The sequence below is a fragment of the Agelaius phoeniceus genome, chromosome 2 (genome assembly GCF_051311805.1).
Source record: "Agelaius phoeniceus isolate bAgePho1 chromosome 2, bAgePho1.hap1, whole genome shotgun sequence".
Taxonomy (NCBI): domain Eukaryota; kingdom Metazoa; phylum Chordata; class Aves; order Passeriformes; family Icteridae; genus Agelaius; species Agelaius phoeniceus.
In genome coordinates, this window is record NC_135266.1 from 115,215,539 (window position 1) to 115,230,892 (window position 15,354).

The 15,354-nt window shown below is 38.9% G+C and overlaps 1 protein-coding gene across 2 annotated transcripts in view; it reads right to left on the reverse strand.

Annotated features, from left to right (window-relative positions):
* Positions 1 to 15,354, reverse strand: part of EPHA3 (EPH receptor A3) — a 176,339-nt gene that overhangs the window by 43,556 nt on the left and 117,429 nt on the right. For both annotated transcript variants that reach the window (XM_077174600.1, XM_054654880.2), the window contains exon 6: positions 5,653 to 5,777. In XM_077174600.1, coding sequence (XP_077030715.1) covers positions 5,653 to 5,777 — 125 coding nt within the window. The remainder of the gene's footprint in view (positions 1 to 5,652; positions 5,778 to 15,354) is intronic.

Here is a 15,354-nt window from a genome sequence, read left to right on the forward strand (position 1 = left end):
TCATTGCCATTTCACCTCCAGGTGTAAAGTTCAAGTGACTGGAGTTGTTTTAGTGTGTTTGCTCTTCTGTCTGCAGGAATAGAGTCAGGATATTCTAGGTTACTAGGTGAACATCAGAAACTGCTCACTTTGGTGCTAAAGAAGCCTAAGTGCCCTGTTCTTGGCAGTACTTTGATATACAGAAACAGAAACATTTACACCATGTTTAGGAAAATTGCCAGGATCTCCATGTAGTATTCAACATTATGCCCATGAGAAATCACAATGAAAGGAAAAAAGGAAAAAAAATTAAGAAAACAGAAAAAGCAGCTAAGTGCCTAAAAGTTACCATCCAGAATCTAAACCTCAGATAGGGTGAGCTGGACCCAGTCTTCAAAAAATGACTATAAAAATGTTGACCATGGCCCATGTTCTCTGCACAGTAAAAATAAAAAGGAAATCAGCATTGGACCTCCTCAGAGTTTCCCAATACTTCTTTAAAAAGTTCTCTGTTCTAAATTCAGAGGAGCAAATTTACAGGAAGACACTGTAAAGTGCTAACAGACTTGTGTAAAATTATTTATTTTTGAACTAACAAAGGCCTAGTATTATAATTTGCAGGCTTTCCTTATCTCATCATTCAGTTAGATGTTGGCAACTATTTTAATTTCAAAGACGTAATAATCTTGTCTTTAAAACACAACATCTTTTGTGTATGCTATGACTGGACATTCATTTTGATCTTGCTTCAGGCTGCTTTTATGAAATGCAAACATTTCCTTCTGGTGCAGATACATACGTGCAAGGGAAAACACAGTCATGGCCCTGTCTGTTAATAATCCACATTGGAACTTGGAAAATAAACCTTTAAAACAATGGTATGGAGGATGTCATGGTATCTCAGTTTATGGGAAGCTTTTTACACACATATTTTGTAAGTCATTTTTTATGTTAGTAGTAATCAAATCAGTGCAACACCACATAAAAGCCCAAGTTTATCTTTCCTGGGGATAAAGCAAAACTTCAGAGATACAAGACTAGGGCTGCCATAAGCAGAAGGAATACACAAAAAGGAGAGTCCGTCCTTGCCAAGCAGAACTTCAACCAAACACTCGGAGGATAAATTTGAACTTGGATGCACAAAGCAATTTCTTCCTGAATATTTCTGCATAGTTTATCAGACACAACCTTTGCTGGGAAGCAAATCCTACTGCTGTTAGGGTCTCATTTGCAAATGACATTTTATAATTTTACACTTTGTTTTACAAAAATCATATTTTGGAGACATTTTAAATTGATACCAGGAAGGGTGAATGGTTTGCCCTTTTCCAGATAAGCACAGAAAGTGCTTATATTATAGAAGGAAAATATTTTTCCATCAGCTTCATGTGCACTTGAGAGGCCAAAACTTGAGTACACATTTCTAGGAGGAGGCCACACTCCTGATACAGATTTCCTTATTGCCAGAAGTGAGCTCTGCATGGATATGACATTTCCTACAAGTCTTGTGGTGTATTCATGGTCTACCTGCACTTAAAGCCAGAATAATTAGAGTTCAAAAACAACAAAGTGCATTTGAATATAAAGCAGTTTTCAGCCTCAAAGTGCAGAGTTCTGTGCTGGCTGTAACCACTGATCACACAATTCCTATGATGGCAAAAGCAAATCTATTTTAGCAACCTGAGCCTGCAGCTGAATTTCATTCATTGTTCGCAGAAGACTCCATCTTAATAGAGTATGTGATTTAATTGTAAGCCACATCTTTAGTTGCAACAATTAATAGTTTATGAGTGGTGTTTAAGAGATGGCTTTCTTCTGTACCTTCACATGACAAGATACTCCTTCAAGAGAACATGATTATGTGAACAAGGACAAGGAGGAGGCAAGAATAAGGCTTGTGCAAAGGAAAAACACGGCTTTGTTATTTATGCACTTTGATGGATGAGACACTTAAAATTCAGCACAGCATTATATGGATGAACTAAACTGAGGTGTCATTTAGTACTATTAACTTAACATAAAATGTTATGCCTTACCATAAAATAAATGCCTAAAAATTCCATATGGTCTCCCTCTGAAAGAAGATTTTGTGTCTTTTAAATGTTTTGAATAAATATTGACTGGGGCTTCATAATAAAACTCTAAATTGTATTTTTTTGGAAAAATACAATTCTATTCCAAATACTGGTTCTGAAAAACTGCCACTCAGTTCATCATGCTATGAAGTGCTCAAAGCCTGGTTGGATGGGGCTTTGGACAACCTGGATAGTGGAAATTATCCCTGCCTATAGCAGAGGGTCATGGATGATCTTATAAAGTTCCTTTCCAACCCAGGCCATTCTGGTTAATTCCAAACAGTTGAAATAGCTCCCTAAAGCTGTAGCTACTAATTTCTTTAGACACATATAAAACTCTGCTCTTTCAGCTACAAAAAGCCAATAACTGGTGAAAAAACCCCAAATGAGCAGGTCAATTAACTGCCCTTGAGAAACTGAATATATTTCACATATTTTATGACAATAATCCATGAGAAAAAACTACAAGATATTATAATTTATATACATGACCTTGTATTTTTTATTCCAAATATCTGGTAATATCCTAAATACCTTAAGACCAGCTTAGCAAAATAATGCCACGAACAAGATGTATGACAGAATTGGGCTGACCTGCATTGCTCTATTAATGCTCTGTTTTTTAATTTCTAAGAGATGACAAAAGACATATCAAGTGAAAACAGGCAGGATGAAAAAGGATGGCTGAACATAAACCATCTACCAGCAATCAGGTATGACTTGTCAGGAGAAATACCCAGATTTGGTAACTCTGAAGGGTTTATTTTCACTTAACAGCAGTGGATTTTCTGGTGAGCACAACCAAGATGATTTGTGAAGCAGAAAATCAAATGGACCGGACCAGTTTGAAAAGAAACCTCTCCTTTTAAAAGAGGAGGGAAGGTAACAAGCTCAGGAATCCCAGACTGAAAAGCAGCATCTTTCAAAGGTGTTTGGTGGAGGAATGAAGAGTTACAATTCTGCACTCTGGCCCCAGGTAAGTTTATCAGAGAATTAGTTTTGAACCTATAGCTTAAAAATACATAGATTCAAGTCTTCTGACAAGAGATTTGCTTTTTAATTTTTTTTCCCCTCATAAACCCTGAGGAATAGGCTTCTGACTCCCCAAGGGCCTGCAGAACACACATTAAAAACGCTGGTGCCAGAAAGGTTGGCTTTTTAAAAGCCTTTTGCTCTAAATGGTCTGGCTCCCATTGTCAAGCACTTGGCTCCCTGGTTTAAGAAAACTGTCTGGTGCATATGAACTCTTGATCACAGACTTCAAAGGGGAGAAACACATGTGCAAGATCAGCCCCCTAAGACTGGAGGCTTGTCTTATAAAGCTGTCTTCTGACAACCAAGTGCTCCCTGAGAGTGGATACACCCGGTGGGAATAGGAGCTGTGTGCTCTGTCTGTGCATAAAACAGCACTGCATGGCAATTTTCTCGAACAGAAAACCCCAATTTTGGTGCAGAAAGATAATCAAAACATCCCAAACCAACACAAATAAAATTTATTGCTGATTTAATTAAAATTACCTGAATGTGCACAGTGGGGGAAAAAATCTCTCCCTTTGGGGCAAGTAAAACCCAAGAGATCACCTGTGCTGTTTTTGGCTGCAGTAGAATTAATTTTCTTCACAATATCCAGCTGTTGCTTTGGGAATTGCACTGAAAACGGACAGGTTTGATAATACAGAGATATTTTTGCCATTGCTGAGCAGTGGTTGCAGTGTCAAGGCCTCTTACACCTTTCCTAAGAGGAAGCTGGGGGTGAACAAGGATTTGGGAGGTGACTGAGCCAGGACAGCTGATCCCAGCTGAGCACACGGATATCCCATCCCATGTGGCACCATGCTCAGCTTGTAAGGCTGGGATAGAAGAAGAAAGAGGGGATATTTAGAGTGTTGGCATTCATCTTCCAAGTCCCTGTTACTTGTGATGGAGCCCTGCTTTCCTGGGGATGACTGAAATGGATCCTGTCCCAATTGAAATTAAAAAAAAAACAAAAACAAAACAATGTGGAAGTCCACAGATGCTGCTCCATTAAGTGAGACTGAGTTGAAATGTTTTGGATGATTTCTTTTTCCCCCATTATCACCAGCACATGGTATGTTTAGATTTTTTACCAAGGTCTTTGAAGGTTCAAGTGCTCAGCAAAAAAAAATCTTCCCAAAATCAGACTACATAAATTTGGGAAAAATTTTTTCATCATCCAGCCTTCTGATCCATCTTTCTTCATGTTGGCAGCATGAGCTACCAACACGATATTGTCCCACTCCAAAGCTTCATGAAAAAAAAGTTACTAAAGATTAACTGAATACTCATGGAGTATTTTTAACAGCATTTCTTAGAGGATATTATCACTACATCTTCACTGGTATGTATGAAATACAAGCCTGATTATTAGATATGAAGACTGTTAGCAAATGCTCAATTAAACCAGAATTCTGGCATTTTTTTCAAAGTTTGTTAATTCCAGGAGCAATATATCAAATAGAGCTATCAATAGATCTATCAAAAAATGGCTAAGACCACACTCCTCAATCTCTATGGCAATTTATGGTCTTTTCAATTCTACCAGTAAGATCTCCTAAAAACATTCTATTACAAAGACTTTTTTTGTAAATATAGATCTCTATAGGATGTCTAAATAAATAGTTGGAACTAAAAGAAAATTTCAATAAAAAGGAGAAGGTAGATTTTCTTTCATTTGTAGTAATTTGCTTGCAATTTATGAATAATTCAGTTATTTATAAAAACAACTTTCATAGTGCAAACCATCCCAGTAGGCCAGCCAACATTTTCCAAATAATTTTGATGTAAAAGATTCTAATGCTACAGGGAAGTGCCACCAGCATGTGGGTAAATGGATGGACACTGACAGCATGATAGAACACCATAATCAGAAAATTTTAGTTGAGAAAATAAGAAAATAAAGGAATGACATATTGACTGCATTACTTTGTGTTTGTTTGATGTGCTTGGGGATTCCCTATGAGGAACAACTGAGGGAGCTGGGGGTGTTCAGCCTGCAGAAAAGGAGACTCAGGGGTGCCCTCATCACTCTGCACAGCTCCTGAAAGGTGCCTGTGCTCAGCTGGGGCTGGGCTCTTTCTCCAGGCAGCACTGATAGAGCCAGAGCACACAGCCTCAAGCTGCACCAGGGGAAATACAGGCTGGACAGCAGGGAAAAGGTTTTTCACAGAAAGAGTGATAAAGTTCTGGAATGGTCTCCCTGGGGAGGTGATGGAGTCACCAACCCTGGCTGTGTTTAACAAAGCCTGGATGTGGCACTGGGTGCCAGGGTTTAGTTGAGGTGTTGGGGCTGGGTTGGACTTGATGGTCTTGAAGAGATCAAGAGTCAAGGATCAAGAGATCTTGAAGGTCTCTTTTAACCTAGTCATTCTATGAATTCTATGAACTTGGTAGATAACACAATGATTTCACTTTGTATTTCCTGATGTTCTCTTCACCAAAAACCGAGCAGTTCCAACACTCAGTGCTGTTGAGGCAGGTTGAGTACAAACCTGAGTGTTTCTGAACCCTTAACACAGGCAAGATGCAATGATTTCATCCCAGCACTGCTGAGCAAACCCCTCCCCTTTGACCTTCCCACCTTTTCGTAGTATTTGACCTCGTAGTCCAAGATGATCCCGTTGGGATGCTCAGGCTCCTGCCAGGAGAGGGACACGCTGTTCCTGGACGTCCTGTCCTTCCTTATGACTGTGATGGGGGATGGAGCTGCAGAGGGGGCAGGGGGAGAGGGGAGGGAGAGAAGCAAACTGAGTTTATCTCTGTTCCAGCTCTTGGCAAAGAGTGAGGTTTCCATTTAATCCACTCTGCACCGACAGCAGCAGCTGGATTGCAGCCGTGGTACTCCTGCCTTGGAGCACCCTGGCCTCATGGAAAACAAGCTGAGATTTTCTCCTCCACTGGAGGAGGACTGGTGGCAAGGCAGCAGATGGTTTTGATCTGCTACTACAGTGTTAGCAATGAAATATATTCAGTGGGAAATACGGAGCAAAATAGCAGCAGTACCTGTTTGTTATAATGCTGAGGTATTATCATTACCAGACTCTGCAGAACTCTGACTTTAGACTTTCCTAACATTTTGATAAGAAAGTCTAAAAGAGTGCTGGGATGCATTAAAGTACAAGGAGCTCCTGGTACTCATGGCTGGGAATAACCATCAACACAATTCAGCCTCTTTGGCATCATTATTTGGTAAGTTCTCCAGAAGAAAATTGCTCCCATACACACTTCACTTTTCACCACATTTCGTTGAAAATGAAAATGAATAAAAAAGGAAAATCTAAACTGCAAAATAGCATAATTTTTTTATGTGCATTGATCAGGGTTAGGCATGACAACTGAATGCATACCATAGGTTCACACACCACCCACAACGTGGAAATAGTATCAATGTTAAACACACACATAAAAAAATAATAATTACTTAAGATTCTTGAACATTGGTTCAATTTTAGACCACCCAGATCCATAAGTTGTTCCAAGACCCGGTCTGGGTTTCCTGGACTCACTGAAAGCCGTTCAATTTTTAAAAATTATTTTGTTTTGTTTCTTTTGGGTTGACTTCCCACTCCAAATGCTTCTCTTCCATGGCTTTGGCTAAAATTCATCAGATTGTATTTTACAGATCACACACTGGAGGTTGTAACTGTCATTTCAAAAAAATTTTTTTTCTAATAAACAGCCTTTTATCTTAACATGTAAATAAAATCTGTTTATAAGTTCAACATTTGCTGTCCTAATAAAAAGGCTCTAGAGCTGATCTCAACAATTTAGTATCAGCTGAATCCTCTGAAGCTTTTATTGTTCATATAAAACTAGCTGCACTTTACAGGCATTACAATTTGCCTGCTTCAGCCAATGCCCTTTTTAATTGGGTTTTCATTTTTTGCAAAAGAACTTTTAGTAGTCAGGAGAAAAAAAAATTAAAAAGAGAAGAAAATGAAAGAAAAAGAAAGGTTTTAATTAAAATGAATTTCTGGAAATTCATTCTGCTTTTGATTTTGCTGAACTTCCAGCAAAATATATTTTCTAGTCCTGAGTCATAATCTAAGTATTGAAATCCTTCTTTAACGGAGTGGAGGATACACTTTTTCATGTTCATTCCAGGTTGAACACAACCTCTGAACAGCATTTTCACATTTCACATGGTTCACAAAATTTTAAAAATGGCAATTTTTTTTTTCTTTTCTTCCAGCAGGAGGAATTTATCCTGAATTTAAATTCTTAAAATCAATTTTGGAGAAGCACACAGGATTTGTGTGAAACAAACATCCTTCAGCAATTCCACTTGAATGCCACAAACCAGTGTCAGAGCCAAAACACAAAGTGCTTAGCAGGCTGAACTTCCCTGCTGTAGCCAGCTCCATGGGAACTCATATATCCATACTTGCTGCTTTTATGCTCTCCTAAGTCATTTTTATGTCTTCTTTTTAAGTCAAGCTATTTATCCCTCTTTTTTTCTTCTTTCTTTTTTTTTGGTACATGAATAGATTATCAAGCCCAGTACCCAGCTGGTAACACTTCCCATTAAGGTAAAATTAATACTGATTTTATGAATAATTAATATATGATTAACAGAAATGGCTTTTCCCCTAATAAATTATGGTAATTTTGCTCTAAAAGATTCTCAGGGCAAGCTGAAACAATCTTGCATGCTCCAACACAGACAAACTTTTAAAAACAAGCTTTCTCCTAACACAGTATTAATTATTTTGAGCTCATTTGCACACATCTCTGCAGATGCTACCAGTAACTTATCTCACAGCAGTTTATTAGAAAACATCTGGTCTGCAGTTATCAATAACATTATAAAACATTCATATACCTTCCCTAATCCCCAGGGTTCCCAAAGCTGCTCAGAAATGAGACATCCTGAGTGTCTGGAAGAACCAGAATCCCACTGCATGGGCTCATGGAGGGGAGATAAATAATCAAGGGAACATCATGTTTCAGCCACCTTTAATCCCACACCAAGGTGAGACAAAATGGAAAAAATTCCCAGCCCAAAACCTTTCTTTGCTGGTCAATGACAAGCTGACTGTCACAGTTTTAAATTTTAATGCATTCTTTTGCGTTTGTTTCTTTTTTTTGCTATACCTGTTAGATGGGCGAGTTTGAAAAGTGCTAGAAGGCTTGAACCCAATTAAAGAAAATACCTTGTTCAGATAACTTCTAAGTTTATGCTTAAATCTACTACAATCAATGAATTTAAGATACAGTAAGAGTTAAGGTAAACTGAATATGGCCCCAACCCAGGGCTGGGCTATAATTTGGAGAAACAACCTGACATTTGGACCATTTAATTAATTAATTTCTTGTTGTACACATGCCCAGAATACAATGTAAAACTTAATAAGCTCTGTTCTAAATACTGTCTAAACAGAAGTCAGCCTTAATTTCTATTTTGTAACATCAGAGCAGTTCAGTTACTGTATTTCACTATTCAATTGGAAGTGTCTGAAAATGCAGCAAAGAGAAAAATCAAAGTAAAGGCAGTTAACATTATAAACCAATAAACAGTGAAGGCATCACCATGTGCAACAATGCTTAGACTTTAGTCTTCCATATGAGGGAGAGAGAATCAAGAGTTTCCTAAAGAGAATTAAATAACCACAATAGGACGAGATGGAATTCAAAATCAGGAATACAAAAAAGGAAGAGAAATACATGGTATTTAGAATGGCCATTTATCATCAAATTTCCATTATTTTTCTATCTTAAACTGAAAATTAAAAATTAAATTTCTATCTTAAATCTGCAGCTCTCACTGACAAAACAACTGGGTTAGCAAACAATGAGACATTTTCAAGCTTTTTTGGATCAATTGAAATTTTAAAAACTATATGATAGTATCAACAGGAATGCAAAGGTTAAATTGGTTGACCATTTAGAAAACTTGCACCAAAAGGTAAAACTTAAGGAGAGTACTTTTTTAGACTAAGAAGATGTTTCAGTGATTTTTTAATTAATCCCATGTCTTGTATGCCGCTAGGTATTTACATTTTTATTGATATTTTGATTAATGTATTAGCACTCAACTTCTTCACTTGAATAGGAACTGGATTTTTATGACTAACTTTAGGCTTGTGTGGACATATATGAAGAGTTTTAGTCTCAGCAGTCCCATGCAATGCACAGAGAGGCATTTTTACACTTCACATGGTTCGAATTTGTCTGGCACTGCAGCCTAACTGCTTTGAGCACTTAACAGGAACCTTGAAAACTCCCTGGAGCTAAGAGGGGAAATGTACTTTGAGCGCTCGCTGTTGTTAGGTAGCATTTGTGACAACTGGGAATGTGGATGTTGAAAAGGTAACAAACACAATGATTCAGGGAGCTCGGGCTCAAGTGTAAAAACCTCCTCAGTCATGACTATTAAAGGTGCAAGCAAATAACATGAAGGATCTGCAGAGACGACAATAAAACTCTGCTCAAATTGATTTCCCACTGAAACTGACCCCAACAGATGATTTGTTTTCCTCCAGTTTAATAGCAGCTATATATAAATTTCCTTATTGACTTTTTCCTTATTCCTTGGTTATTGTTTTCATATGTGACTGGCTTACAGATGTATAAATGCACTGAAAGAAAATTCCCTGTCCTGTGACAGGGAGAACTCAGTATTAACTCTGCGAAGGCACATGTGTACAACTGCTGAAACATTTAGAGTCCTATTGTTTCTGGCTTAGGTTTCTAGGTCACAAATTAAATGTTAGGAAAGGATTTAATTCTAAAATGACTCACAGCTCACTTCCAGCTTTTGCTTGCAAACAAGAGTAAAATATGCTTTGCCTAGGATATTACAAACTATGCTGGAAAGACGGTGACCAAGCAGAATTGACGGTTCCACTCAATTTTCAACTTCTGCCCTGCTGAAAAAAGGGAAGGTCTGTTCCTTTTTCTTTCTTTAGAAAATTGATGCTTTTATTATCTAATCATAATACTGTAATCTGATATAACCTATAAATTTTCTTTAATGTCTATGATACCCCCAGGAGGCAATGTGGAACAAGAGCAGTAAATAAAGATCATAACCTGAAAATTAAATCTGCATTCTCTGATCCAAATTAGGATCCACTGGGACTCCAAACTAAATCTGCCAGTCTTAGAGGACCAGCATCCAAACCACAAAACTATCATGCAATTTAAAGTAGAAATATCAGTGTTTGAATGAACAAACTGATCTCTCACTTGAAGAGAGTTTCTCTGGGACACTGGAGCCACATCCACAGTCAGGACAGGAGAGAACTCACCATGGTGCTGGCTCTGGCACTGCTCATAATGCTCCACACACACATTTGGATTAGGACTAATGCAAAACCACCCAGCATCTGGGTTTTTTGAGAACCAACATTTTATCTCTAGGTTTATCCTTCAATTCCACTATGCAATTTGTAAGAGTCACAAACACTGACTCACAAATCCGTGTAATGATGTCACACTTCCACGACATGGTCACACTAACACGAAGTCTGTGAACAGCTGTGCTTTTACTTGGAATCTTTAACACCTCCAGCATCTATTCTGTGGATTAGTGTAGAAGGGGTTTATGAGAGAAGCCTGCTCACAGAAAGCAGGACCTGTCCTGTTTTCAACCTCCTCTGGCTGCACTCCTATTCACTTTCTCTGTTAAGCACTGCTACAGGATTGTGCTGAAGCAAGCAAGCCCCATCCCAGGGGCACATTCCAAGAAGGTCCCCAGGTGCCTCCCAGGAGGCAGGAGGAGGAGGAGGAAACAGTCCCACTTTAACAACTCTTTGGAAACCTGCTAAACCCTCCACTCTGCTCCTCCAGATACAACTCCCTACCACTTCAAGGCACGTGCAGGCACAGCCCTTTGCCCTTTAATCTCCAGGACACGTAGTTAAACCAGCACAGTGCCTTTGTTTTTCCTCCTGCACCTTTTCCTTGAGCTGGAGCAGGCTCCATCTGTTTTTAAGACCTGGGCTGTAAAATGTCACCTGATTCTGTAACATCACTGGGTGACCACCAGCCTGAAGGTGACGTTCCTTCCACTCATCCCACATCAGCAAAAAGCCCCTCACACCAGCCCCAGGCTGGATCCTGGTAGGGTTCCATCATAAGGAAGGGGGTGAAAAGGCTCACAGTTTCTGGGAGAAGGACTATCAAGACCACATTTACACACGTCAAAACGTGGAATGAAAGAAACAGGACGAAACTTCAAAGGCAAACTCAAGCAGGCTGCCATTGGATGAAACAAAGCTGGGCACATTTCTCCCAGAAACAGAAAGAAATTAAAAAGTGGTTTGTTCATGGCTGTTCTGATGGATGAGTGCCTGCGTTATGGCAGAAGTGCCCAAATGCATCTGTGAAAGGCTACAGCCTGCGGTTACAGACTCCAGAGTGGCTGCAGGCATTTCACAGGTGCTGAGGAAGAAAGACTGCAGGGAACTGGAAAGGGGGAAACAAGCAGCTTCAGCAGGAATTACACCAAAAGGCAGCTGCTTGATTTCCCTCTCAAGTGCACAGAAAGGCAACCTTCTGGGCAGCAGCTGTCACTGGACAAGTGATTATCAGAGATCATTTCTCACTTTTACAAATAAATTCTAAATTAAAAGAAAACGTCATTAAGCGTAGGGCAATCGTGTTCGTGCTTCTCCCTCTTTTTATTAAAAGAGATAGCAAATGCCTTCCCCAGAGCAAACAAAAGGTTTGATTTGCTCATGTGTTAAACACATGTATAATAAGTCATAGAAATGCCATGTCCATTTGGGAGGGATCAGGCTGCACAAGGCACTCACTTCAGAAACTGGAAATTATGGTGCTGTGGCATTCCCAGCTGTTATTTCAGAGAGGAGACAAATGCTGGATATGCTTTCGTAAGGATCCATCCCAAAGGTACTCACAACACAAATGTTATTCTTTCTGCTCTCTGTTGAGGTGGTGATGGTGGGAGTTTTGCAATAGTTCATATTTTTCACTGAATGTGTTAAGACCCTATCAGTTTAAATAAACAGTTTTTCTTTGCCTTCCCTACCCTTTGTTACATTACCTTAGAGGATTTTAGAGCCTCACATTTCCTGGAGTGAAGTGTTCAGAAAGAAGAATTTATTCACCATGCTCGCAACATCAACATTCAGGTGCTGAGCAGGCTTTCCCTTTCTGTGATCATTTGATTATTTCCTCAACCAGGGAAACCCCATGCACAATGTAAGAATATACTTAAGAATGATCTCTGAAAAAGCCATTATCCAAAACTGGAGAAGACAATTGCCCTCAAATAAGTACATTTATGATACAAAATACTTTCTCTCCTTTTATGTAATCACCAAGAGCTCCTGAACTGGTCTGTCAGTAAGTATTTTCCACCTACTCAGAACAAGAAAAGACTTCTCAAACTTCTTGCCCTGTCATTTGGAGCAGCTGCTTCTGTGGAGGTTCATCAGGAAAAAAGAACCTCAAACAGAAAAGACTTGAAAGGTGCTGACAACTTTCACATACTTTTGGATTTGGAGATGATTTAATATTTTTGTTTCCTTTAAAACATTTATTTAATATACACAGAGATATAGTTTACTAAAAGGAATGCTAAAAAAAGACTCTTTTTGCTGTAGAAGTTGACACGTATTACGTTCATAATTCCCATTGCAGGAACAGTCCCCAAACCTAAAGGAACAATTTTTCCCATCTCTCCCCAGTTTGCAAATTGCCTAGAGGGAATTGCTTCAGAAAGCAAATTGATAGCTGTGTTTACAATCAAGAGGAACACAATTTCCCTCAGTGATTACTGAGAATGCCAGCACAGATAACAGAGAGAGACACAAGTCTAAGGTTTATTATTTAACAGAGGACTAAGCATCCTTCTTACCTGCATTCCTTCATTTTTACTCTTGTATCAAACTAAGATATTAAATAAGGAAGACTAACAGAAGCAAGCAAAGAAAACTATCATCCAGTGACTGCTGAATAAAATCTCACCGCGATCTGTGGAAAAACCAACTAAAAGCTCTGAAAAAGGAAAAACTCTCTGAGCCACAAACTTCACCTGTGAACTTTCTGTCAGGTCAGGAGCGTTCACATGAGGACTGAAGAGCCCAGTGTGTGTCACAGACTTTGAAGCCTTGGCAGAGCTTCCTTGACGTTCAGGGGGAAAAGGGATCAAAGACTTTGCAGGCAGAACATCTCCAGCTAATAACAGCCTATGCATGGAGTGACATTGTTAAAAACACTTCCCTTTTATATCCCTAAAGGAGTTTTATTGAGTTAAAATGATCCTCGAATAGCCTCTGGGCTGAACTGTAAAACACATTTGAAGAGCGTAAAATCTTTATTTATGCCAGGAATGTTTGAAACTCAAAAGATAAATGTCATTCAGGAAAACAAGCATGTCCTAGGTATTCAGAACGTAATGGGGCACAGCTGTAATAACAGTCAGTGAACCAGAGACTCCCTACATCATGTCATTAGCTCACTTTTAATAAGTCTATCTTCTTGTCCTTTTTATAAGGGCCATAGGGAAAGAAAGAAATATATCATCCCCCAAACATCTGTGCCTCACTCAAATTGTCTCTCTTAGAAGACAGATCTACTTAAGGGACTTGCCTTGGGATATAGGTTGTAAAGTGCACACAACCCTCTCTAAATATGGATTTTATTTAAACAGGGAGCATCACACATCATTTGTGAGCTGCTGAAGACAGTGCAGTGCAGGCTGAGCACATAAATAGCATCAAAGTACCTGCAAATAATCAAATACATACACTGAAACAAAGCTTGGGGCTGAACTTATTCCCTTGAAGCCAGAGATTTCAGGCAAATAAAATTCTGGTTCTGAGGAGGTTTTAACAAGCCTTCCAAGGAGCCACAGAAGTCTCTACTTAAAACAGGACTGAAAAATTGACTGGTTCTTTCTCCATTGTAAATGTTTTTCCCTCCAAGCTGAAATTAATACATGGCTTGGAATTTTAAATGGCACAGGAAGATCAAGATAGTGCAAACCCTCCAACACTCCTAATGATCCTAATTTCTCTATCTCTACCTTACTTTTGTTCAAAAGGTTATTTTTAAAACTATTTTCATTCTGGCCTCTTGTAAAAATTTGTAGTGCCTTACTGGTTACCTTCTCCTTAAACAAACTGATTTCCTATGGCTTTTCATGCCTGGGTTCAATGATTAGGCAAGATGATTAAATAAGTTACATGGCTTGCTCTGCCTCCTGGCTTTTAGAAATATAAAAGATAAGAGATTCTAGATAATCAAACTACTGCTTGTCAAGGGAAGCTTGAGGTGATATAAAGTAGATCTGGGGTTTTGTTATTATTTATAATGTACCTTTGCATAGGATGCCTCAGTTTGGATGCAGGGGTGTTTGCTCTCTAAACTTCCTCTAGGAAAAGTCTCTGACAGAGAAAGGAATCAAAATTTTGCAGGTGCACAACTGATCTGTGGAGAGGCCAAACCTCAGGGTTAGGCACTTTTAGTCTTTCAATTGAGAAGCATAATCACTTTCTACAATTAGGAAAAAACTGACATTTCTAGCCGAAATTTAGCCCACAAAAAGCCTTCAATGTTTCCTCTGCAGGGATTTCTCTTTATTCCCCAATCTATTCATTTTTGGCACCTATCTGCATCCTGCCTGAATTGTGTGGAAGAGCTGTGGTGAGCTGAGGACAGAATTTGAAGAAGTCTCTTGTTACAACACATCCCATTTCTTCCTCTGCTGATGCCAGGAGATGTGACAGCACAAAACTCTTTGGAATTGGTTTAGTGCTGACATTGCCTTATTGTAGCTGAATTTAGTTGCTACCAACTTTTGCAGCTGCACTGTTGAGACCTTGGGTTAAAAGGCCTGAAGTCCTTAAGAACTAAGCTCCATTTAAAGCTCTTGCAGTGTGCTTTTGGTGATCAAAAGAAAACAATCTATTTTATCATCAATGAAATAAAGAACTGAGATATTAAGGGGAAAAAAAGGAAAATATTTGGGGATTGGCATGAGTAGATTAGGAAAATACAGAAAATTTATTTTCACAAAAATTTGATGTTAATAATAATTTTGCTGGAAGCATGATCATCACTAAATAATGGAAGGGGTAAGAGTTCAGGAAGACGCACATGCAAAGTTGGTGTTTTGAGACAGAATATTCAGATTGATGTGGAGCAGCTGCCAGGAAAATGCTGTTGCAGAAAGAGGGTCATAGAATTGACCCTCTTGTTCCCATCTACCCTCTACAGGGTTTTCATTTTGTTCCTTCTGCTTGCTCTGCATCATGGCCCCTCTGGTCTAACCTGGATTTGTTACCCCTCACAGCAACCCAGACCCATTTGG